We start from the raw sequence: 27,362 nt of genomic DNA, 5'->3' as shown, positions 1-27,362 counted from the left end.
TAGATTTATTGTCACTGTTGAAAGTTTGCAAGTGATTCAGAAGGCAGTAAGATCTGAAGTCTCTAATTTCTTTTGGAAGAAAACTTCTGTGGGCTGATCAGCAGGAAGAATCTAGGCCACAATCAGAAATGATATAAAATGCTCATAAAATATGTTGCTTTACACTGACTTGACTCATTTGTCCTCTGTTAGAATGCGTAAATTTGAGTTCATACTGATAAATTACTTTCTTCTGTCTCTGATTTTGATCGTTTCTTCCAGATTTTACAGCTGTTAGGTTAATAGCTCCCCTGTTTCCAAAGAGGACAGTTGTTGTGAAACATCCTCACTGCTAAAGGAGAAGCAGTCCCACAGGTTGTCCAGTCAGCACACGGAGGACTTCTGTATTTAGTACCATGCTCCAGACCCCGTCTCATTATGCAGTGGAGAACAAATGTTGTGTCCAGAGCATTAGAAATGAGGCTTTCACCTCACCTTTAAGTTGCCATATTCTGGACCTGATAGCGCGATTTGAGGCCTTAGGTATTTTCCAGGCACATGGTTGTTAGAGTAAAAAAGCCTGCAAGTCCCCAAGGCAAGATCTGTATCTGTCAAAATAACAGCACAGACTGCTACTCAGTAAAAGGCAGCTTTTGAAAGCTCTCTCCTAGACTGAGGAAGACCACAAGCTCTGCACCATTTTTAATAAACTGAGGTATTTTGTTTTAAATTACTAACTCTTAGTGAGGATTTCATCTTTCTGTTGGCATCACTTCTACATTGACTGAGTTCAGCCCCAGTATATTGCTTTTCATTTACGCTCAGATTTTTCACAGGCCTTTAGACAGTGCTCTCAGCATGTACCTGAAGGAGACATACAGCTATTTCACATCTGCACACTGACAACATTTGATAACCCCTTGTGGTTTCATAGGAATTATAACTACCATGGAGAAGAAAACAGAGGTCTTCAAGGCTACCACAAAAGACAGCTCATGAAACAAAGATGCAATTTCCTATAATAATAGTTACCAAGCTTAGTTTGGTCTTCACTGTTAGTGACAGTAGCGACGTTTGGATCTCCGAGCTGTGGGCCAGGTAATAAACATGACTGTGGAAAGGCTGCCTCCATCTCTTCTTTCATTACTGTTTCTTTCATTACTGTTTACACCCCTAATAACTGCTCCGTTGAAATGGATGCTCATCAGCCATCAAACATCTACCAAAGTCAACCTGACCCAATGGCCAAGTGAACAGATGCATAATACGGGCAGAAGATGGGTGTTTGGGGAATTGTCCTTCAACCTACTTCTTGGACAAATTCCTCAGAGGTCAAAAACTATTATACAAAGAGAAAGATGCAGAAGCAACAAGGGCTTTTCTTTTTCATTGTCATTTATATTTAAGTACTTATCACAATTATATGTTGTAACTGTACGTTATCAACAAAATGGCACTACTGCTCTCCGTCAAAGAGATGTGCATAACGTCTATAATTTGGACATGATGCTACACGGCAGGCTGGACCTATGACCAGTTACTATACAACACTCGTGAACTTATTCCACAGAGAAAGCAATAAAATAACAGTTTTAAACTTAATTACAAGGTTATCCTCCCATGAGTAGAGCAGCTCATGTTTACCTGACCTAGCAACTAGCACCTGAGAAATTCTGCATTAAAATACCAAGTATTGTTCACAGAGCCACCAGCTGCCATTCCCTAAGCAGACTGTGAAAAGAAAAAGGGAGGTTTCTATTATATGACATCCTGACACTGTGCTCTGGGTCCCTCCGTTAGGAGAGGGATATTTCTACTTTTCTGAAAATAGCTGAAGATACTCTGTTGGAAAAACCTTCTTAAGTTCAGAATAGGGAAAACAGAAAGGAAAAGTAATAACAAGCCTTCAGAACAAGGGAAGGCTACAGACCTGCAAGAGGTACAGGGGGGTTGTTAAAAAGAGCAAATCCAAATCAAACACTTGCAGAAATCTTTCCTGGGGATGAAAAGGAAATTGGAACGAATTTGTCTAGTGTTAGAAGTCATTTGAATTTCCTGGACTAGCAAGTGAAAACATTAAAAAACAAGCGCCTATAAAGAATATGGGTTGGGAGGGGCATTTGTTTCCAAAGTCTTTATTTAATTTGCCATGGCATTTGAAAACATTGCTTTAGAAACTGAGGACCTTTGGTGTCTGTCACATGCGCACAAAAAAAAGCAAGGAAAGGGACCGTGGAAGTGGAAGAGGTCATTTCCAGTTAAGCCGGGCACATCACAAAAGAGAAAATTTTAACCTCAATGGTCAGACAGCAGTCAGGAGTATGTGTTAAAACCAAAGGTTTTGTCTTTGACAAAACAGAAGATTTTGAACAGAAGATTTTTTTTTGGTAGTCTAAATCCTGCTTTCAGCTGTCCTCAAAGTAGTATCTCTTAATCAATAGCGATGGCAAAAACTGTTAAATTGCCCAGGTAGATGCAAGATCTCAGTTTCGTAACTCCAAAATGTCACCAAGACCTGACTCCTTCAATAGGCAACTAATGTTGGACAAGAAAGAATGCAATAAAATTTCAGAATAACTTTGAAAAACAAAACTTTATGTATTATAAAGCACATATCCATTTAAGAAAAGCAGTTAGTAATATAATATACAGTTTGGTATGACAGCATAATTGTAATGTACAGGTATTCCTGCAGCATTAACTTCTTTTGCATTTTTCATATTTCAATTCAATCAAGTTCTTCAAAAATATGTGAAAAAACTCCACAGCGACTTAAATTAGCACTTAACCCCTAAAATACTACATCTGCTTAATTAGACGCATTACCATCATACCTCATTTATTTAAAAAAAAGGGGGGGGGATTGTTATAAGCAACAATATTTAGCAATTTTCACAGCAATTTTAAAAGGTAATACATACCACTAGCTTACTAACATATTCCTCTTTCACATATGACAACTGCTAGTGAAATTAATTTGGGGATCCCAGTTTTTCAGTTACCGTAATTAAATAATGCAGAATTCTGCACCGCCTTGCAATTATTGTTGGCCACATTCTGGAATCAAAGACTCAATAATCTGAGAAAAATTTTCTTACAACACGGCATTGACTCTTATGAAACACAGCTGAACAACACTGTTAAGAATCTGGACAGATTTCTAATGTGTATCCTCTAGAGAGGAAGGAGGGATTTTCAGGGCTCTCATCTAGGTGTAAATTCATGAACGGGGACAGATTTCTAAAGGACAGCTGAGTGGTACTTCATCCAGCACTCTACTGATCCCTTTCCCAGGGAGCCTTACCCTCACTGCAGGAACAGTTCAGTTGCTCATGACATACCTACTGAGCTGCTGCAGCTGACAGTCTGGTACACTGAAATAACCCAGCACCTGTTTTCGCTTAATATTTCGGCCTGCAAGTTGCAGCACCCTCAGTGTCTGTTACAGAATAAGCCAACCCGTCTCAAGATCACAGGTGAGAACTGCTGAAGCCATCCCAAAATTAACTGTGTTGGTCATTCAGACCCTTTGTAGTCTCAACTAGCACACAAAGTATTTTAAAAACTTAAAAAATGAATAATAATTTTACAATATGTCAGCAAGTTTCATTCCTTGTTTAATCATAAGCTATACCGGCAAGACAGACACAGGGTAAAATTTAATTTGCTGAATTAAATGTAAAACAAGATACTGATCAGTTTATAATATAAGTGAGTTGTTAAGAAAAGTTTGTCATCACACTAATGATGTTTATCTTGCAATAAACCAGAAATGTCCTGCAAACATATACAAGTTGACAAAATGTTAATAAAAAAAAGGTTTATGAATTATGAAATTTGCAGAGGTAAAAAATCTCCATGGACGAAATTATCTAATGAAAAAATGATCCTATAGCAAACCTGTAACTGTACAGAAAACTTTTACTTTTCTCCATGCAATTAATCATTGTAATTGCTATCGTTAGGTCTCTTCGAGTAATTCATGCACTTATAATGCTAGTATGTTCATGCTAAAATTGAATCACCTGTTACATGAAGCAGAAGGGAAATTTGTTTTTCCTTGTGGAAACAATCAAAATAATCATGCTAATCTTCAATAAAATCAGTCTGAAAATATTTGCCTACCAAATTTGTGTTCTATACTTTTCCTATCACCATTAAAGCTAATGTGGTACACTAGTAATTAAAGAGTGGAGCCAAAAAAGGATGAACTTTCTTTTTTCTGAAGGTCAAAAAGACAAAATGGATGACACGCCTAACTATTGAAAACCTTACAAGAGAGAAGACACAAATATGACTGCAAAGCTCTACCATTCCTTTCCAAAATACCAACATGTTAGTTTTTCACTAACAACAAAAAAAAAGCCACATATGAAGTATCAAAATCTTAACATGAAGAGACAGACATACAATTATGTAATAATTGGCACTTGTAGCCCTGTAAAAGATGACAAAACTCAAAAATCGCCAAAAAAAAAAAAGAGATTGTCCCAGCTGGGAATTATGTCCTTCTGTGTTGCACACTGAAGGAGACAGGGAAATCGCTTGCTTGTAAGAAGAATAAGAAAGACTACTGCTGATGCATTTTAAGTTCAAGGGAGGCTCATAGCCCAGCCAACCTTTCTAAGGAGAGCAGTACTGCATTGGTGAATGGAAAACCTCAACATTGTATGTCAAATAAAAAAGCAGGCATAACAGCTAACTAGAGCTGATTGCACATAGTTTGGAAGTAACCAGGAGGTATTCAGCTTGCACCAATAAGAATTTTTATGTTAGTTCATTTATAAGAGAATAAATAAAAAAGAAACAAATTTAAATGAAAAGCTGTTTCACATATATGATATCACATATCATATTCTATTTGAACACTTTAGGCATGGAAATGAAATAACATTTCTTTTCTTTGCTGCTCCAGAAAAAGTCACATAATTGCTTCAAAGCGAATCCCTTCTTTCTGCAAAGTGACTCCACAAAGTGTTACCTACTGTTTGATGGAATTCACTACTATATATACATGCATATGTATATACATACATATACATATATAAAAAGTATATTCCAGTAATAAACATAGAGCTCTTTTAGTGCCAATCTCACACATTTAACTTAGATTTTAAGTTAAGTTAGATACTTTTCCTTTTGCGCATCATTGCCTCTAATGAAATGTTGTGGGACAAATGCCTTTCTCAATTACACCTGGAGAAACTGCACGAAATCTAATGTGGTTAGACAGGTATAACTCAGGGCATAAACTGCCATGTAGAATTTTCTGTTACTCAAGATGCATGAAAAAGGCAAAAAAACTCAGCTTAAGTGAGAGTCCAAGTGAGCACTGGAAAGTTCCCCGATTTAAAATATATATAAACACATATATGTATATACACACACACACACATATTATTTATAATAATACATATATACATAAAGATTTATTTTTAATTATGAACTAAACAGAATAACGGATCACTGAGATTTCAGGATGCATTTTTAAAAGACAGACACAAACCTACTTAATTTATCCTACAGTACATCTGTGCCACTATATTGACTCTGAAAGAAAGACTTTTGACTTTGGGGTTTACAAATTTATCTTAATGCATTAGTACAACCTTTGACAGAAAAAGAGTAAGTGATTTTCTTGAATTAATTCAATTATTTGTCATATAGTAACACCATGAATGTCAATATAATTTAGTATAGTCATTTAACTCTGCTATGACACCTAAATTCAACTCTTCTTACATAGACTAGTATATAAGATATAGCATATATTGTGTCAGTATACAGTATCTGTACTTCTAAACTGTCTGCATCTTACTCCTACAGATGTCACAGTAGATCAAAGTGGTCTTCTCATTAGAAATATGACAAAGATAAAACTGTGTGCATAGAAGGAAACAAGTCTACTTACATACTTCATTCCCTAAGAAAAATCTAGAGATTTGGAAAAGGAATGCAAAAGTATTTGAATCATCATTTAGTTAGTCCTGATACTGTGGTATGCTTTTGAAGATGGGTGAGAGAGTTTAAGGTAGCTATTGTATAAGGAACATAGACAAAATGTAACTATCATACATAAATGATCCTTCTTTCACACACAAGTGAAAAGCACCGCAGTTAAAAGCAGAACACTGAAAACAGCATTTGAAGGGAATACCACACTGCCAACTTTGAGCGTTTTAGTGCCATTACATATGGCATAACAAGAAAGTAACTGGAGCTGCTGCATTTGTGTTTATATTTTAACAAAGACAGAACTCACAAAAGGATACACTTTTCCTTTAAGGTCCTGTGACCTACTCTAACAGGACTCCTGAGACATGTCTGGTAAATACTCTCCTACAGTTGTTCAAGATGATAATAGGCCCAATGCTTTAAAAAGGAACTATGACAACTATAAAAACTACTGGAGACTCACTTTGATACAATATAGATTTTCAAAGTACAGTTAAACAAGGAAAATGTCATTCTACTATACATAAAGCTACAGTACCCAAGCTCAACCCTAGTGATGACCATAACAGAGACACAAGAGAATGATGAGATGGAAAAAAATTGTCATCATATAGGAAGTAAAATACATAACTTAACAGATAACATCCAGAAAGTCAATAAAGAATCTCTTTTAATCCTTACCAGCTAACAAAAGATGAAATTATGTAAAATTAAAAGGTGAATACTACTTTGCAGCATGAATAATTAAACTGTGAAACTCGATGCATATAAATGAAGTCACAATTTAGAAAATTTTTTCCTTATTTATTATTTTAAGAGTAGACATATATACCAATAACAACAATACCCACAAGCAAGCTGTCATGTGTCAGGGTGCAAGTCAGCTACTAATGGAGTAGTACCTGGACAAAACTTCCCTCTTGGGAGTTGATTACATTATCCCATACCCTTTCCTTGAGCAATATTGTACTTTCCCCTAAAGCACATAATGCTAGTCAGTGAAAAGACCACTGAAACACATAGGCTACCAGTATGATTGGCAAGGCAATTCTACATGTTCCTTTGAAATTATGCCCAGAGTCTTCAATAAAAGTGCTGCTGCACCTTCTGACGGAGTTAGCTAATGATCAAGTTAGCTTTACATTTTTTAAAATACTATGCAAACTCATGGGTGTTTGCATTTTATTTCTATCTTGATAAATCATTATTATCTCAATTTTTTAAATTAGTAAGAGAAAGGTATACTATTTACTACATGGCTACAAAGCAAGTTAGTAGCAAAGCCAAATTCAAAACTCAAGAGTACAAAATCTGACCTGCATCCACTTCGATCGAGCATAAGTTATTGAAATAGACAAAAGAATGGTTTTAGGCAACAAACTTGTGAAAACATCTAATAAACGTGCAAGAAAAAAAACCTTTATACTACTATACTTCCTGATGAAAGCACTAGGTGTCCAGGAACAGTATATAAATTGCAACACCTGCACAGAGTCCTTAGCTAACAGTAAAATTTTCAGTACCCTTATGGGGGGGGGACACATTTACAACAGAAAACATTCTAGAGATGTGCAAAAAACGTCTTATAACTTGGTCTTTCAGATTTCCAAGGCAATTAACTCCCCACTGTATCATATCACTCAACATTAATTAATTGCTAAAGATGTAGTTATATAACTTATTGAGCTACTAAGGATAAAATAGCTCCTGAGCTTCCAAGACTTGAGTGGCATGCCAAATTAATATCAGCACAGCACAGGGATTTACCCTCTCTTCTGAGACTGCCAAATCAAGCAGTCATTCTCCTTCCAGCGTCAATTGATGGCAACAAGTTTAGTAAATGTCACCCAATTACTAGAGTGCCATCAGCCCCTCGCTGCATGGACACTGCTGTGAAAGGTTTTGAGAAAGTCCCCTTGCCACTCAGCACAAAAGGTTGGAGGGTTCACAACATGGCACCCTGGGGGTGCTCTCCTAGATGTAGCCCAGTGACACTTTCAGGGTTTTGTTTTTTTTCCAGGATATATCCCACCTCCTACCAATTGTGTTACCTAGAAAAATTGTTTGTTTTCAGGTTGAGCATAAACTAGGGAATACACTAACCCATCTCATTCTCATAAGTAGCATGGTCCACAAATTAGAGGTGCAAACAGCACAAGGGAAAACAAAATCAAAAACCAATGAGGTTGGAGTCTACTCATTCAGCTGGACATTAGCTTAGGTGCTGTGCTTGAATTCCTTGGTTGCTTTTGAAAAAAACTGACAAATTTTACAGCTCCAAAATATGGTGCTAACAGTTTCCATGCCTACTTAGCTATGAGTCAAGCAGCAGGCATCTGAATTTCACAGCCTAAGGGTCATTCCCAGGAGCCAACTGCTGTCGTTTGTAGTGTGTCTTCTGATTTCACATAGGTGATCAATGTTTGACGACTCTGGAAAATGGAAGCAGGTTTTTTTAACCATTTAAACAACTTGGAATTTTGGATGAATGAACAGAGGCTGCATATGGATTCCAAAGCTCAGTAAAACACATCGAAAAGAAGAGTTTGAAGGTTCTGTATGAAAGGATTTAGGGGAATTGTGATTGTACAATTCTTTTCAGTCAGAAAAAGTCATACAGTTGCCTGTTTCTCCAAAGTGATTTTGGATGTCCTACATTTCAGTCCTAGTGATGGTGCTGGCCAGTGACAAGACCTGAAGAAACAAGTGGGTGTGGTTCTGGTGCATCAAACTGCAAGTCCACTCAGTCAGCTCTTCAAATTCATGCCAAAGTGACACTGTTATGATAAACAATAAGGATATTTGTCTTGCAGTGCTCAACAGTTAGCACCTGTATGTTGGAGTCTGACAACAGTCTAATCTGACACTGCCTAATTTTCAAGAAGACTGATTTATAAACCTGGCACTGGAGGGCATTTGGGAACCTGGAAAAATGCCATAGGTTCTTTGGAACTTTGTTTTCTGACCATCCTGGTATTCATCAAAACTACATTCATAGGTCTACGTACGTACACAGAGAGTTGTAAACCACACTACCAGAACATAACCAGTATCAGTCTGCAGGAAAAAATGCCTCGCTATCAGTAACCTCAAAAAGGTAGTTCCTTCAGCACAATGCTGCATAACATCCCTCAGAATAACCCAAAACTGTAAGAGCAAAGTGTCAAATGCCAGCAGCAGGCCATGAGAATTATGGGCTTCCTTCTAAACACTAAGAGTCTGAGAAGCACCCACCTTTGCAACCCGAGGGAACCTTGCTTAGAATTGTACAGAGTTTGCCACTGTGGTAACGTGGTTTTGATGCTTTTTTAAACTGTTCCTGGTGGCTCTGAGTAAGACTTTGAAAATGACAGAGGAACAGTGGAGCAAAAGGTTTGGTGATCTCCTCTAAGGCTTTCAAAGAATCTAGGAAGATCTCGTAGATATTACAGAATCTTTCTAATATCTGTGCCAAATCAGCAAAGGCATTATTCCAAAATTTCCTCCCTGTGTGTTATCTTTCTGAAGGGGAAAGTCTGTCTGTTCTGTTCAACAGAATACAGACATCATCATTGTGGTGTCTGACTCTGGCTAATTTGGAAGAGCACACGAATGATAGAGTGCCCTTGAGAGAAGAAAAACTTACGAAATATTGTATTCAAGTCACGGGCACATGACACTGTCCCTCATGGCACTGACAATGGGACACTGTCTTCACATCAGTGGGAAGAGTTATACTTTCATAGAGCCGTACCTAATCAAATGACTGTTTTTGTCAGCACAGAGGCATGTTTTGTTATTCCTTCACTGAATATAAGTCTCACTCATTAGAAATGGCCACAGCATTGGAGACAGGTATTTAAAAGGTTCAGTTCACCAGCTGGTAGTATATAAACTTTAGCAAGGTATATATAAAAAAAATTTAGCTGAAAGTCACGACGCTTCTCTGCTTATCTTTTTTCAAGTGAATAGGTTTGAGAAATTGGTAATCGCATTTGCAGCACAGCACTGCGTGCTGGCATTGTCATTGAGGAAATCATGCTGGAGGAATGTTATATCAATGGGCACAGTCGAAAAACATTTAAGCTGGCACAGATGGAAACACATGTCTTCGGATTGTTTTCTGGCAGAGAAGATGAGGCTGTATCTAAGTTATTAAACCATACAAAACAAAATAGTTTAGAGAGCTTTTGCATACTTTCTCTTGAAAGCTGGATTGAACTATTGAAAATATTGGAAACACATGTCTGTGAAGGCCTCCACGCTCATCTGAGTAGGGGCATGTAATGAAGTTGCTTAAGGAATACAGAGCACAAGGCCAAAGCTAACTGAGAAACTTAAGATTCTGTCCCAAATAGCTCAAAAAGCACAGAGCCTACCTCTTTCGAAATCTGGTTATGCACACTCAATACAATTTGAGTCTTGCTCCTGAGCCAAACCTTTCTTCCTGCTATGTCTCAGTCTAATTAATTGCATAGAAGTAATCTAGTGGTTTTCACATGTGAGCAAAAGATTAATTCCATTATAGTTATATACATTTATATTGAATGACAAGAAAGCAAGGAGGAAATCACTCAACTACTCAACACTAAAGAGCTAACGTGTGACAATCTTTGTATGTTACATACTATAGCTAACGTGGCCAAGGGCACTATCTTGCAAATACACGCAAGCTTAATTTTAAGCATGCAACTAGGCCCAGTGAAGTTAGTATATGTTTGCAAGATTGCAGGTTATATTTTTTTAAAAAACAAAGCTCTCCCTGCAAGTATTTTTCATACTTTCAGCTAAGTTTATAGCTTTATAGATTATTTTCAGATTAAACATGACCTAGTGGACAAGAATTTTTAACACCATACCACAGTTTGGCTAATTACTCACATAAATGAGTACATAACTAAGAGTAACAATTTGAAAAACATTTAAGTCTTTGTCACTTATTTCTCTCTTTAGAGACAAGCAAGGATCAGTTCATTTCTCAAAATTTTATTATCAGATTTGTCAGCTTATTAGAATGCTAAAAATCATTTCAGATTAACAGATCCAGTTAATCATCACTGAAGAATAAAAAACTGAGATTAAGTTACAACTCCTTGAAATATAGGCTGATACTGGGAAAACGTTATACCTCCATAAATTACAGAGGACTATGGGACTAAAATGCTCAACATAATTATCATTGTATTATTTTATCTTATTGTTATCCTTCATTTTAAAAGCCATACCATTCTACACAATTATTAAAAGTAAATAAGCACACACTGTAGTTTAAATCAAGCTTCTTTACTGAATTATCTAACAACTGCAAGAGTTTTTTTGCAAAAATATTGTATAACCACAAATAACAAAACCATACAATTAGATAGTAATAGGTAGTGCAGAAAAAAGAACATGAAGTCATCACTGTTTTCCGAGGTGCGTATTGTAAAAACACTGTAAAGTCTCAAGAGTATCTGTATGAAGCCTTCCCAAGAATTGTATCTTAAGATGTTTTCCTTTTATCTGCCAGTCCTACAAATTCAACTTGAAATGTGTAAAGCTATGTTCTTCCAAGTTCACACTGCATCACTAGAAATAAAAATTATGCAATGAGAATTTTGCAATTCTTTTCAGGATGAATGAGACAGAACAGAGCTCTCTCCAATCGCTAGATTAGATTCACAGTAATAGCAGAACTGCTGAAATGAAAATAAGCTAGTAAGAAACTGAGCACAAACCAAGAGCAACCGTACTGAACATGAAGAATGTGCCATTCTTTACACTCACTTTCAGAAAAACAAAAAGGAACATGTGCCCCATTCGTTGACAAAGTTGTGTTGTTATTTAAAACACAAGTTATAAAATGCTATTAGGTTAGACTTGAAATTTAAAATCAGCACTTGAGTTAGATAAAGCTTCAGACTGTACTTCTTACAGTTTTAACCTCAGTATGCCAAAATCAAAATAAACAGTAATAAAAAGCATGCAAATCTGGCCTGGTCAGTAATACGTGTCCTCTCTGCACGTACAAGCTATCTGTTTTAGATGCTTTGAAGTCACTAGCTCCACTAAACAATTCAGATTTTTTTTTTTCTTCCAGATCTTTGTGGGTAGACAAGCATATAGGCTTAATTAAAATTACAAAAAGAAGCTGAGCAGTAGTAAAATAGTGTATTCACAACTCTGATTTTAGTTTGTTGGCAGAACTCTAAAATAATACATTTATGAACTGCATGCAGTTACATATATGCGTATTTTATAGATTTAATATAATGGACCCAACCATTTGGAGGGATTAAAGCAAGATGTCACAAATCATATTATATATAAAGTCAAAATTTAATGAGACAAGTAAAGGTCAGAGTAGCAGCACATTGCAATTTCAGCTAGATACCCCCACTCCTCCCTGTTCCTAAGCGTGCATCATAACTTCAGTTTTTATATAGACTTTTTGTTTTACTTTGTTTTTAAAGGATAATAAATGCCTAGATCAGCAAGCAGGAAAGGTAAATGTTAGTTTCTATTTTAGAAACTAAGTTATAGCAATTCAGTTTCTCATCTCTAGTCCTCATTTTCCAACGTACCTACCATTAAGCAATTCCCTGTGATTAACGCCTGATAAATTAAAGCCTGATCCAGCAAAGTTTGAAATTATTGAAACCCCTTACCAGCAGATTCAGTTCTTCAGGAACCCAATTCCTTGAACAAGACAGTCACAAAGGTCACAAATACACAGTGAATCTTAAAATTACAATATTTAGAAATAACATGGAAAACCAATCTTTCACACATACAGGATCTATAAATTAGGACATCTTAAAATTGTATTTGGGAAAAAGGAAAAAAATTCAAAAACGGGGAAAAACAGCAAAAGAAAAAGACAACAGCCCTGTCTAATAATAACATAGCACCTCTGATTGTAGCTTGTCTAAATTTACCTGCACGTTTATTGATAATCTGGAATCCAGCCTTTTTCTATGTTGTGCCACACCTAAGAAAACCCTCTAGCATTAGCCTTCTTCCTCTCATCCCATTCTTCCTGGCCTATCTCTACTCTTGACTGATTTTTCCCCATTTAGTACTAAATTCTAAAAGGAAAAGACATTTACCTCAATAGGACTTTTCCTTAACAACTTAGAAGTACCCAGCATGCTCTGGTTACCCATCTTCTCTTTTCCAGCCTAACTAGTCTACACCCAAGGAAGATGAGAGCGGAAAATGAAAAGCAGATTAGTAAAAACATAGCTTTAGTACTGCTTCTTATTACTTCTACACTTCTCTTGGTACTCATCTTCATCTTTTTCAGAAATTTTAAAAATATATTATTATACTTTAAATACATTTATGAAAAACAATAGAGTTACCACCCCTTCATCACTTACTATGTTCCACCCTCTTAATTTTCATTTCGATAGTTTTCTGGACTTCTTTTGCAACAGAATAATTTGTAATTCACTCCTTCCAAATCCTTTTCTCAAACAGCTGGCTTCATTAGTGCTTAGACCTTTCTTTTTATACAGCTTTCCCTCTGATAAATGCTTGTCACTTTGCAAAATTTTTTTTCTTCCTCATAGCCCTTGAGAAGCATTTCTTCAAAAAAAACATCCTTTCCGTTGTCCCTTACTATGTCCACAGCTCTTCCTTTTTTCTGACTCTGCTGAGATACCCTGCCCACATAATACCCACTTTGACAGACATCATTCAGCTTTCTGATTCCCACAACGCCTCCAGCCACAGCTCTGCTCTGCAGTGTGCCACACATTCTACTTTTGTTCTACTGCAAGACAAAAATGAAAAAAGTCACGATTCTCTTTAGTACCTTATCTGTCAAATTCTTCCTTCAAGGTTGCACTTCAGATCTTTTCTTTCAGTTACCACTGCTAAAAAAAAAATCTAAGTAATTCTACTCTTCACAACCTGACTGCACTTCTAGTTAATTCTCTGTACACTAAAATCTTCACTTCCACTATAGTTGATGCCGATTTAAACTTGTAGTTCCAAAATCCATTATTTAAGTTTCATTTTCTTCTGTTTTCTTTGAACTCAGAGCTTCTGCCTATTGCTTCTTTCTCTGCTTATCATCTCAAATTTGTCACCTATGATATATATAAAATATTTCTAAGCCTTTTCATTTCTCTTCAATTTTTCAGAAGTTGGCTTATCCATTTCAAGAATGGAGATATAGTCTTTGCTGAGTAGATCTCATCATCTTTACAGACATGGCAGAAAAATGTTGAAAGAAAAATACATGAGAACACATGACAGAAGTGATGATCACTGTACACCATCTAAGTATGCTTATTATGGTTTCATTTTTCCATTTTAAAAAGAGTAAATACTCTCAATTCCCCCATCCATTCTGCCTTTGTGTATTTTTGTTTCAGCATAGTGTTGCTCTTCTAACTCGTAAGAAATAGACAAATTGAAACATAAGTAATTCAATGACCCTATTTATTAACTGCTTTTAAATTCTTTTTTTTTAAATCCCAATCATTTTACTAATTGGTCTGTAATTATCCTACCTCGCTGCTGATAGGCGCCACACAGGCAAGCATGGGACTCAGGATGGTGCAGCCCGTAAAAGAGGGGTTTGCTCTGGGGTGTTCCCCAAGAGTTTAGGAACCCCGGGTGCACCAAGGCCAGAGCCACCACACTGTGGGGCTGCTGTAGCCCTCCAATGACCCCATGAGTGCTGAGCGAATCCAGTCAGTAAAGGAGAAGTGACACCGCAGACTCACACTGTAAGCATCTAGGTACCTTGGAATTTCGTACTGATAGCTGTTGAACGTGTGTACTAATAGCTGCTGAATGTGCGCAATGGTAACTGTTGAATGTACTGCTAAGCGCTCTGTTGACCATCCTGTTGGCATCCATACTGTTATCACCGGAGGCCTTCTGTTCCATTGTCCAGCTATGGTCTGGCACTGATTGACTGAATAATGAACTAAGGATAAAAGAAGGAAGGATAAAAGAAAGGAAGCCACGTACCTCTGTGTGGACTCAGGCTCACCCTCAGCTGGCCTGCGGACCTGACAACCCACCCATCAGTGGGGACGCCCCTGCTGCCAACTGCCAGAGAAAACCTGAATCCTCTTGGTGCAGCTAGAGCGTGGTGAGAATAATCTAGGGAAAACTATACCGGAGGGGTGGCCCATAAGGACAAGAAAAGGGCGAGAGCGGTCATTATACTGTGCATCCGAGAGCAATCATTGTACTGTGCTTCTGTGGCTTAACCACAGAGCTCTAATATGTGTAGTCTGTTCTGTTTTTTTAATTCTTTACTATACTTCTTAGCTTTGTTTATACTTGTAGATTGTAAATTTGTAGATTGTAGCTTTGTTTATACTGCTGTTAATTGTTTAGTGTTGTCCAGAGTCCGTCATATGTGTAGAACCACTTAGATCTAATAAATTCTTACATCTGACAAAAGATGATCTCTCCAGTTCAGTGCAACTAACCCCGGAATCCGAAAGAATCCCGGATGCCCCTCTAGTGGCGCGTCTCAGCTGCTTAATAACACACTCTTCCCACTCAGAAATGGGCTTTTAAAGAAGCAGTTACCAGACTTCAGAGTCCGTTTGTTTATTTGCAACCATTCTACTCAAACAGTTGTACTCCATTACAGTCAGTTTTCCAAGGATGCTTTAACAAACCTATACTCTCAGCAACTTTTAAACTCTCAAAAATAGCTGAAACAAACTTTTCGAGTTTATACCTCCCACAGGTCTTAGCAAATTTTTCCAAGCCATTCTTACAAAGTAACATGAGTTGAGAAATTAATAAGAGTTCTTAGAACTTCTTTCCCTGCATATGTTCTTGTAAAGATGGCTAGCTCCAAGCTCTGAGTTTATTTATCGGTTCTTTATGTCTTTCAACTGACCAGTTAGGCTTCCTGAATCCTTCTGTGCTTTCTCCCACTAATTTAAATACATAAATATCGATATTTAAAGCTATAAAAAGCTAAGATTATTTACACAGTTATCCACTCCAATATTGTAACAAATACTGTTGAAAAGATTCTTCCAGAATTTCTAGTCTTAATGTGTGGATTACAGTTTAATTTTTTTCTCCATCTTCACATTAGTTCTTTTGCTAAAGCTTACAGAATAACAGCTTGTTTTAAGATTTCCAGAATTTTTGGAAAAAATTTGTCTCTCACCCTCACGTCCCTCTTTTAAAGTCTCTTACTGATATGATGTTATTCACAGACAAATGAAGTTTCAGTCTCACTTGAAAAAAAAACCTAAGAGATGACACCCCTTGTGGAGACAAATTCAATTCCAGATGGCAACTGGAGCTGAATGAGATTCCCAGCTCAGAGCCAAAGCAAAGGGAAAAGTTTAGAATCCCATCAGCATAAGAAAGGAGCATTGACATAGAAACCCTAAGTTTCGCAGCTTCAAACTTCATGTCTTTCATTCACTCATATGTACGTTCTGTGCACTTTATAGCCTTATTATTGAACAACACCTTGACCACTAGATTAAGAGACATTCAAGTATCAGACACAGGGGTAACTAATGAATTACCTGAGGTCAAAGAGGTCATTTCAAGCAGAGAGAGAGAAACAAAATCCTGGGCTCTTTGAACACCTCATAGTTTAGCAACTCAGAATCTACCAAACACATTTGCTTTTTACACCTCTAATCTAGAGGTAGGAATGGAAGCAGAGCATCATGACTGAGCTAATAAACAGTTGCAGAACTCCGTCCAAATAGTCGACCTCTAATCAACTGTCAGGAAGGCAATCAACAGCCTTCTACCACTACACCATGTGAACAGGCCAAGCAACAGTGATCCTGACACAGAACAAATCCAATGATGTGCTTTCCAGCTCGCCTGATGAAGAGTTTTTTTTGTTGTTGTTGTTTTTTAAGTTATCGGGACCAAAAACTATATATAAACGATGGTATTTAAAAGATATTACCATTCAGAGTCAGAACGTTATATATAGTAGAAAATACACTTTCTATTTCTCTCCATTTTGAAATATTTCTATCAAAAATATTTTTTGAGATTCAAAACTTTAGAAGCCCTCAGAACTTAATAAAAAAGCAGCCATGTCTCTCTCTACGGTTGCTTGTAGCCTTAGGGACATTGGGAAGATAAAAATATATACTCAAAAATATACTTGAGTAGTGTGACAAAAGGCATTTTTAGTTATGAAAAAACCCTAAATAAACCTTGAATCCAATTTATTACTGTTTTCCATCATACTCAGCCAGAAAAATTACCCTTCTATTAAGAAAAAGTTTTACAGTTTGATTTTTCATGGAAAAACTTCCAAGTTCTTACAGGATAAACGTGGTTAGAATGACAAAATAATGTAGGCAGGAAGGGACCTCTGCAGGTCATCTAGTCAAACCCATCACTCGGAGCAGGGCTGGCCTCAAATTTAGACCAGGTTGCCTAAAGAATCATCCTCTGAAGTTATGAAAATCTCCACAGTCAGATTTGAAAAGCTCTCTGGAAAACCTGTTCCAGTGTTTAACCACTCATTTTTTTTCCTTCTATCCCACTGGAACATCTCTCACTGCAAACAGGGACATTGTCCTTCCTTCTTTTCCTTCCACTGTAGACCTTTGAGAAGGGTCTGGCTCCACCTTCTTTATAAGTCTCCTCTCCTCCCTTTTTAGGTAGCTGAAGCCAAAAAACCTGGATTCCAGTTACAGCCCTCACGCCCCCAGCCGCCTTCTTTCCCAGGCTAAAAGAAAAATACAGTTGCCTCAGCCCGCCTTAGACATCATGTGCTCCAGCCCCTTTTCCATCTATATGGCCCAGTGTGCTTGCATGTACATAATAATTGTAAACATAACCTTAATAGAAACTGTGACAAAAGAATAAAAAGCAAAACTTGAAAAGAAATCATGTCCAGAAAAAACTTCAAACATTCTATGGGCAACAGAATCACATGCACCCACTCAGTAACACTCATAAGAAACATAGCAGGCTATACAGAGCATCAAGTTGATTCAGGCTCAACACTTTGAATATCTTGTATCTATAACTATTTTTTTAAGGAAGTACAAACCTGGGCCACTTTAACCGAATTTTGAGTAGAGCCACCAGCATGATATTCTACTTTGAACTTTTTCACAAGTTCTTCAAATCTGTCAAAAGAAAAAAAAAGAGTGAGAAGGGAAGAAAAAAAAATTATGCAATTTTTGTATAATTTATCTTTTGTAAAAGATATCAAAATTAGAAGTGGATGACATCATGTTATTTGCAAACAGAAAATTTAGATATGCTAGCTATTTTATATTTTGCAAGCTGAAATCTATTTAGACTTTGTGCAAATTACAGTGCAGTGTGTGACATCAACTTGAGTCCTTCACCTTACAGTTGTGCATTTAAATAAACACTCAAAAACACATTCATCTGAAGCAATTAATCCTGATTATGCTTATCTTCAATTAACTTTTAGATAAATAAAATTATTCTCGTATAAAGAAAAATTATATAAATGAAGATATTCAGAGATTCATCCCACTGCGTTAAGCCTAAAAGTAGAATGTAAAGTTCAGTGAGAAGATGAAAGAGGTCCAGGATATATTTCCAGAGCAACTGAACCTAAGCAACTGTGCTATGTTTTAAGTTTACATATGAAATATGGTATTGTGACAGGTGACCAACTTTTATGACCAGATCTATTAGCAATGTTAGAAGAGACAGAAAAGATAGTATTTGTGGAAGAGCCTTCATGTTGCTATGTAAATATATTCTTTAGACTGTTTCTAAAACTTTAATTTCACTTTGCAGAACCGATTTCAAGGTATATGACAAAAACAGCAAAAATATATTTTCAGAGCCAACATCAGTTTTTATTTTACAAGACACAGTGATGAGTTTAATAAGATGTAAGTAAGTGGTTTGCTTGCTTATTTAGATATCAGAAAAGAAAGAAAATGGACTGGTCCCGCCCCACTCCCCCCCCCCCCCCAAAAAAAAAAAAAAAAAAGAGACAGACAGAAAAAGCAGTACAGGTTGATTTTTTTCATTCCAGATAGGGTCAGTGAAAAAGTCAAAGCAATATTTTAATTAGGTATGGACTACTTCCAAAAAAAAAGAAAAGAAAAAGAAAAAGAAAAGGGAAAAAAAAGAAAAAAAAAGCCTAGCGCTAAGAAGCCAACAGAGTGAGCCTCTTTTAGGGGACCAAAGATACATTAGTTTTAAAAATGATTTACAGAAATAGTGTTGAACTGTAAATCTATTTGGGGATTTTTTACTTAAAGTTTCTTAAGAGACTGGTTTGCTCAACAGGAATGTCCTTTGGAAGCTTAATTGAAAAAACATTCTTCTTAGGATACTATTGCGCTATTAGCAAATGGTAGTCTTAAACAGCAGTCTTTTACTCTGTCATTACTTGCCAGACTCGTGACATCATAAATAAACCATCCTCATTTTAGCAGGTGGTCTCCTAAAAGGTTGTTATTAAATCCTTTCATGAATCTTCCCCCCCACACACCCAAACACAGGTACTAGTACCCTAGTGATTCAACAGCAATTTCCTTATCGGTTTCTGTTAAACGTTCTGAAGATATAAAGTAATATCATCAAGGAAACTTTAGTGGCTTGCTAAGGTGCACTAAAATTTATACTCTTTCTTTTAAATAAATAAAATTTGTCTCAGAATTTGACACAAGTTCTCACAGGACTATTCAGGTTTTTGAGCATGGTACATAGCAAAATTTAAAATATTTCAGGTTCACATATCTGAAAATGTTCACTTTCTATATATTTTATCCTCTTTAACTTCTCAGTCTTTGAAGATGCTACTTCTACAGTTTCTTGGACAAGGGTTAAATACTTAAGGTTTTGAATTACTCCCTGTCATTTATCTTATCGGAGGTGGGATGAAGGAACAGGAGAAAGAGTAATTTCTAGAACTGCAAAGTTCAGCATTTTTTTCTTTTTCAAATGACTGAAAACAGATTGGAAAGAAGTTAAGGACAATTTATATACACTATCTTCTACCATTCATTTGGGTTTGTCAACTTATCCCTGAAAGACAGCATGAAGGAAAAAAAACAAAACAAAACCAAACCCTACTTCACTATTAAAAAAAATAAAAAGCTAAGCAATTTAGAAATAGCACCATCTCACCCTTAGTATTAGTCCTACCTTACTTGTACAGTTTGTGACTACTCCTATATTTCATACTAAAACGGTACCATGCAGTAGTGTATTATTAGGTTTCCACATTGAAACAAATATTTAAGCCTTTAAGGGAAATATCTATCCTCATATCTGGGATCAAGCTTTAGGGTTAAGATCACCCAGATGGAGTTGCAGGAGACACTTTTCCTTGGTTATGGCACATTTTGCACCTCTGTCCACAGCATCTTAAGAACCAGCTTTTTCTCTAGTAACAGGCTATGGAAAGGGAAAGTAAAGCGTCAGCTAGAACGAGGCAGTTGTGGAAACTGCAGGGAGATGGTGCACAAATACTGCATCATGCCACCAAGTTCTAAGCGCACTTCAAAAATGAGTGAATTAAAAAGCAGGATTAACAATAGAGCTTCTAGACTCAGAAGGAAGTACTCCTGCAGGCAAGCTAAATAAATGTAAGTGTACAAATTCAGTGGCATATTGGGGGTTTAAAATGACCTCAAGGTCATCCCTAATTAATAGCATAGGTTTGTCCTTAAAGTCTATTAACTTTAGATGTTTAGCTTTAACAATGAAGCTTGCCTATTTAGATAGGCTTTCATTTTATTTCAACGTATTTGAATGTCTTCAGTTTTAACATTTTCTAAAACAAACTGATACACCTTTATTTCAGATAGAGGGAAAAATGAACTGTATCTGCCATTCTCCTCCTAATATGTGAACAATGGCTTTTGGGACAGATTTGTCAAATAATGACTTGTTTATTTAAAAGGTTTCGATTTTCAATACTGTGTTAATAATAAGAGCATTTTCATTTCTAGAGTACTTTCCTTTTAAAATGTTTGAATAATGAGCTACTCACCCTAGCAAACTACCGATGGGCAGGCAATTAGAAAGAACCAAGAACTAAATTACTACATATGCTTTTCACAGCTATCCACACTACTAATTATCCACCAATTTTATGTCAAGCAACTGAAACCTCAAATGATAGCAAGTAGCTGAGAGGGGAAAAAAAACAACAAATCTCATAACAATTGCTTCTCAAGCAAAGATATACAAAACCATCATGAATCAATTTAGTATTTTGGCAATATTTTTTCTTTAATTGATATTTTACATTTTCAATCAATTTGAGTGTGCAGTGCCCGGCACAAACTTTTTTTTTTTTTTTTTTTTTAATATCAACAAGCATATCTGCTGATATTGTAATGCTTATATTTTAATTCCTTTACCTGAAAGCATCTAGTATTTCAATTGCCTGTATTATTTAGTGGCACGTTATACTTTTTATTAGTAGACAGTAATAGACGACATACTCATCTAGATTTAGAGCTTCTAATGTACTCCATTTCTTCATCTTGCAATTTAAATGAAAAAGATCTAACAAATGAAAAGGCTGTTATCTGAACTTAGAAAAAAACCAAACCAAAACTAGAAGCAAATAGCCTAAAAGCACTGTCCTTAATATCAAGATATCAGGGTGACAGCTGATGTAGGCTAAAAACCAACCTCAACAAACTCTTCTACAATTATTTAGTGGAATAAGGCAAACAAACTATGGCCACTGCCTTTCACTATTTCAGACTGAACACTAAAAGACCTAATTCATTTCTTTGAATTAAGATAGCCACTCAGCACCCCTAATAAGGGCCTGTTGTATAAAATACTACGAGAGTTCATACAAATACAGGGAAAGTACTTTTGCTGACCATTTGTTGCGTCATATCAAAAGGAGGATATAAATTGTGTTGTTTAATCCACAAGGGTCTAATAACCATGTTGTTTAAAAATATGAGCTCAAAATTCAGAATGCCAATTGCTTTTTGTCTTAAGAAAATGAACATTTAGATGGGCATTTTTCAAAATGTCAGTAGAAGGCATGGGAAAACTGACCGTCACTGTCTGACCTGCAGAGGAAAGATTCCCTCTCTCCAGCACCTCCTCAGAAACAGGGTTTTTGCTTTTATAAAATTCCTCATTTTAAGGAAGAAAGTTCAACTGTAAAAACTGCTCTGAGGCCAGTGAAAGCTAAACAGAGCTTCTGTGTGTGCTTTAGGAGTAAGCCGTTATCACGCTTTTGATAATTCAAGAAAATTAGAACCTTATGAGCTAGACTGAATAATATTTTTGTTACAGCTCCTGCAATTGATGGTCTTTCCGAGTATTTCTTAAGGCTCTGCTGTATCTGAGAACTGTGACCCTTCTGTTGACCTAGCAACATACCATTACCTTAAATAACAGAATAATAAATCCCACGATCAGCACTATTTAGAGGGGCCCCTACTTTTGGTACCATGAATTTGTTCACCACATTACAGCGTATTTTAACAAAACCAAGTTTGTATTTGCAGGAACATGTTTTCAGTGGTGACACTGCTGATCAACCACAGCACTGACCAAAGAGGATATGTTAACGTTTTGCTCAGTTACACTAGAAGTGATAAACACTCTGTCAGTTGCCTTTTTGTTTCCTTTTTTTTCCCCCTCCCCTTTTTCCTTTTTTTTCATTAAAGGATTGACTGCTAACTTGATACAGAAAGGCATGTCTCTTCAGTAACCTCACACTTGAGAGAAGCAGTGCCTATTAAAAAAGTATGGAAATAAGTTTACTTAGAAGGTAATAAAAGAAGCTATTTTACAGAAGAATATAAATGAGAACAAATTTTCACAAATTCCTAACAGTATAAAGGGTGGAGGCCTATTTTTAAAAGGAACTTTGGACTGGATGCCTTCATCCCACAAACTCCTCTTGGAGATGTCATACCATTGCCTCAAACTAGAGGCAGCTGTTAGAGTTTCCCCAGTAAGTTCTCCCTTCTTGCTCCTTTTTGTTCACTGCTGACAATTTCACAGCCCCGTTTGTCACTCAGATTATTCCTAACCTGAGCAGGACTAAGACTATCCCGTGTTCCCTTACCAAATCATGTTTAAGTCTCACACCATCCTTTCTCCTAGCATCTCTTAAAATGCATCTTTTCTTCTATAACTATCCAGCTAAAGTCACTCATCTTAGTATCTAAGCCCCTCAAACAGCTACAAAGATCACCTGCCTCAGCTGTCCCCGGAGTCGCTCTCTGCAGCCCTATTCCAGTCCCCTTCTTCCTCTGCTCTTCATTTTCAAGGCCCTGCAAGCACCACGGCACTGAATGTACTATCCTTCACTCAGTACATTCCGAATTACAAGAGCCTCAGGGTAGAAAGCAGTCAACAAAAATACCTTTTCTCTCACTAACCCATGATATCATCCAGTGCCAGTTACTAGAATTTTCTATGAATATTAGCAGATCTACTTTAAATCTTCCTTCAGACTATCTTTCATGTCTAAGAAAGTCATCAGCAAGGCTGTGTGATTTCCCAAGGCTATTCTCCAGCATAATGACTGGCATTCCTCTCCTGGATCAATACCCTGCTCTAGTAACTTGCTTTACACACACAATCCAAGGCTTTTCTAAGCAGGGATTATCTTCTTTTTCTGTGTAATACAGCACCAAATAGAGTCATGGCTTCAAAAACATCATGGTTTCAAAAAAATGTTCCTTACAACTGCACCTAGACAACATTAGGAAATAGGGGAACAGTCAGGAAAAATAAAGCAATTCAAGTAATTCTGTTAAGTTTTTGGATACAAATTATATTAGACTCTAAAAAACAAAAAGTAAACCTCCCCAATCCTCCCTAAAAGCAAAATAAAACAAAAAATCCCAAAATCCAACCCTCCCCTCCAACCCTCAAGAGTACAATGGCCTTAGAATAACAAACTGTAACACGCTCATATATACATAGCAGCAGGAGAAAACACTTCTTGTGCAGATGTCAGAAGTTACTTATCTGCAAGAAGTTGAGAAATATAATATCTTGTTTTTCAGCAGGGTGTGTTGCCCTGGATATCTTTTGATATATCTGCTTATTACCTAAGATGTACTCAATAGCATACATCAGCAGGGAGCTACACTTTAAAAATCAGCTGCCAAAAACAGCTAGAGAGGAAGGAAAACTAATTTTTGCCCTTTTTACTTCTGCATGCCAGATAATGACAGCGTGAGGTTAAGACAAAAATCTGGTTATTTTGTATAGTAATAACACCATATTTCCACTGGATTGTGCATTTTTGTTTGCTAGTATAAAAACCTTCAATAAACATTTAGGTGTGTATATCTTAAGTATTGAACAAAACGTTTCAAGTTGCAAGGATAAGCCTGTAACTTCTTTGGAGATAAGTTGGGAGTGCGAACGTAGGCTTTGTGGATACTTTTAGAGTGGAAGGTTGACAAGGATTCAGCATACGTTCAAGCTATTGGATAAATTCAAGTTAAATTTTAATTAAAGAATTGTAATTAAAGGCAATTCTGACACCCTTCCCAGATATTCATTTCTGGTTGCAAGAAGAGGTCATATTGAGATACAGCTTTAAGTGAAATGCTCAGCTATGAGGAGAACCGGGCTAATACACTGACAATTTGATGTCTGATCCTTTTAATCGCATTTCTTTAAAAAAAAAAAAATCCACTTAAATCTTCAAATTAACTAACCTGTGACAGAATGCCTATGAAGTCATTCTGTAAATTAAAGGCAAATTATGTGAGAGAGTGAATATCATTTTATACAACCTACTTTAATAACACTAAAAAAAACTCAGCAAAGCTACATAAAAAGTATCAAATTTTATCTCCAATTTTCAAAGAAAGCCCTCAAGGAATAAATCAATGAAAACAACTAAATAACGCTAAACATGGGCCCTGGCTGTTCTGCAGGTCACGGCAGAAGAAGGTAGGCGTCCGTCTGGACAAGCCTGTCGGCTGTCACATTCGCAGATCCCGCAGAGCCGGGGCCGGTGCCAGGCCAACGCAGGCGGGCAGGCGCACCGCCAGGCAGCCGGGCCACACGCGGCGGGAAGACAACCTACCCTGCTCGGTGCTAGGAGGCAAGTTAAAGCCCTCAGAAGTTTGATCTTAAGTGAAATACTAACTCTGATTTAAGGAAAAGGTCTAGTCTCGGAAGATTCAAACTTTGTTATCTAAAGTACAGTTGATATTTAAAGAGAAATAAAGGGGAGACTTTTTCAAGACAAATACTGTGGTGAAAAAGAAAAGCAAGTCATACTTTAAGGAGTGTTGCTAATTTCTCTAGCTAAACTGTACAACTGAATGTTAAAAGTTCAAACCCTATACAGGACAGTTATATATGTGAATTATTTCATCCTTAGTCTTTGGATATAGAACCAGTTAAGATTAAGATGCAGATATAATTGGTTGTTCTTGCTTAAAATTCAGTCTAAAAGAGGGAAAACATCACCTTTGAGAAATGAGGTACAATTACTGAGGTACATGAGAAAACTTTTTAACAGCTTCTTGGCAATGACTGACTCTACCCAGAGCTAGTTCTTCTCCTTATTAGTTTGGCATGGAATTAAAGCATTTGGGAACAGATACGGGAATAGAAAGGAAGAATGAAAAATGCGAAAAAGGAAGTTTGGAGACAGTTTAGCAGCATGTACATCTAACACAACAGAAAGCTACATGTGTTAAGAATATGATTGCTGCAATTGAAAACAGTAGATTTTCGATTAGAGATAGTTTTTCTCTTCTTTTTACTGAAATTCAGAAAACAGTGACTCTCCATGGAAGCATTTACTACTGCAAACTAGAATTTCACATAAAGTATTTTCCTAATCACCTCATCCAAACAAACAGCAAATGAAAAAAGTCAGTAATTCCAACCAGGTTAAGATTATGAGTACCAAATGTTAATATATGAAAGAAAAAAAAATGCATAGGCAAATTGCAAGATTCATAGCTTTGAAATATTTTACCACAAATGTTAGCGAGGCTGAAAAAATGCACTTAAATGTCAGTTTGATAAAAGCCAAAAGAACATTTTCCACATGTGTTTGCATTTAGGCATATTGAAACAAGATGGAAAAAGTAACAGTCATTCAAATGTAAGGTTAAAACATCAGCTTTTAAGGACCATGATTTAAAGACATTTCTCAAAGTAATTTTTTTTCTTTTCTCAGTAAAGAGTCAGGCAAATTTATGCAAGTGTTCTGTGAAAAGCCTCTCTTATTCCAGATTATCTGGATATTTTCCCTCTCTACGTTATCTCAAAAATGTACATGATTATACCCAAAAGCGTCAGCCACCATGAAGCTTTTTTTTTTTTTTTTGATATTTTGAAACACTGAACAACAGGAAGAGTTAGGAATGAAAACTATACCTCTAAATTACTAAAGGATTACATTTCTATTTCTAACTGGAGTTAAACACACCACAAATACATACACACATTGCATATACACAGAGCATATTCACATAGAAACCCTAAAATATGTCTAGCATATATGATTATTATATTATAGGTCAAAAACTCTTGATTACAATTCCTTTTCTTTTATTAAACTTCTAATCAAAAATTTTTTTTTAATTTCATCTGAGGAAAGGTAATCAGAACTTCTCTGCTCTCAGAGAATCTGTCAATTCAGTAACTCACTAGAAGCTTACACTACTTTTCCACTCTTCTTTCTTTTTTTGGAAGATCTTCCAAATGATCAGCCAAGTTTCAAAGATCTTCTCAACACATCTCCAGACTCACACAGTATTACTACAAAACACTGCAGCCAGAAATAGCTTCTTGCCTTTATATGTAACCAATAAGGGTCAAAAGATTTTGCAGGCAAGGGGAAATTTCTAGTGGTTACCTTTATCATCCTTAGATGCACCGACTACATCATTTATTTCTTATTTCTCAGTAGTATTATAGAAACATTTATGCTTGCGCCTGATGTCATTTGTGTATGTTTGTTAGCATGTACACATGAGCATTACTTGAAAAATATTTGTGGTTTTTTTTTGTTTGCTGCTCATAAGTAGTATGGGAAGAACACAGACTTTCTAACTCTGAGACCTATTTGTAAATTTTCCATGTCCAAATTTTCTTGCTAACTACTCAATGTAAGGACAAGCTGGTTTTCTAATTAGATAGTAATACACTTTTTAGTCTTCATAACATCAATAAGTTTGTCCCACAATAAAGACGCAGGATGACACATAACTGAATGCTTTTGGAAATAAGACTAGATTTACAAAATTAAAAGAAAATTAGAGATCATAATCCTAATTACGCAACAATCATATGAGACTGCATTAGATGCTTCCCACTTGGCCCAGCAGACCAGGTGTTAACCGTCAATAATTCTTTAATGAATGCTAATTGAAGCCACTGTTTCACAAGCAGCGGCTTACTCCAGGTCACATCAAAGTGAAAATGTGTTTAACCTAATGGAATGTTTGCAAAGAATATTTTAATATTAAAACTATCCAGTCATCATACAAGAAATCTTAGACCTTATCTTTGCTAAAATT

General features: G+C 36.3%; 1 protein-coding gene across 6 annotated transcripts in view; it reads right to left on the bottom strand.

Annotated features, from left to right (window-relative positions):
* Positions 1-27,362, bottom strand: part of ADK (adenosine kinase) — a 307,780-nt gene that overhangs the window by 199,364 nt on the left and 81,054 nt on the right. For all 6 annotated transcript variants that reach the window (XM_068950470.1, XM_068950472.1, XM_068950473.1 and 3 more), the window contains one exon: positions 17,924-18,002. In XM_068950470.1, coding sequence (XP_068806571.1) covers positions 17,924-18,002 — 79 coding nt within the window. The remainder of the gene's footprint in view (positions 1-17,923; positions 18,003-27,362) is intronic.

This window comes from Struthio camelus, chromosome 7 (assembly GCF_040807025.1).
Source record: "Struthio camelus isolate bStrCam1 chromosome 7, bStrCam1.hap1, whole genome shotgun sequence".
Classification (NCBI taxonomy): Eukaryota; Metazoa; Chordata; class Aves; order Struthioniformes; family Struthionidae; genus Struthio; species Struthio camelus.
This window is presented reverse-complemented; position numbering and strand designations above follow the sequence as displayed.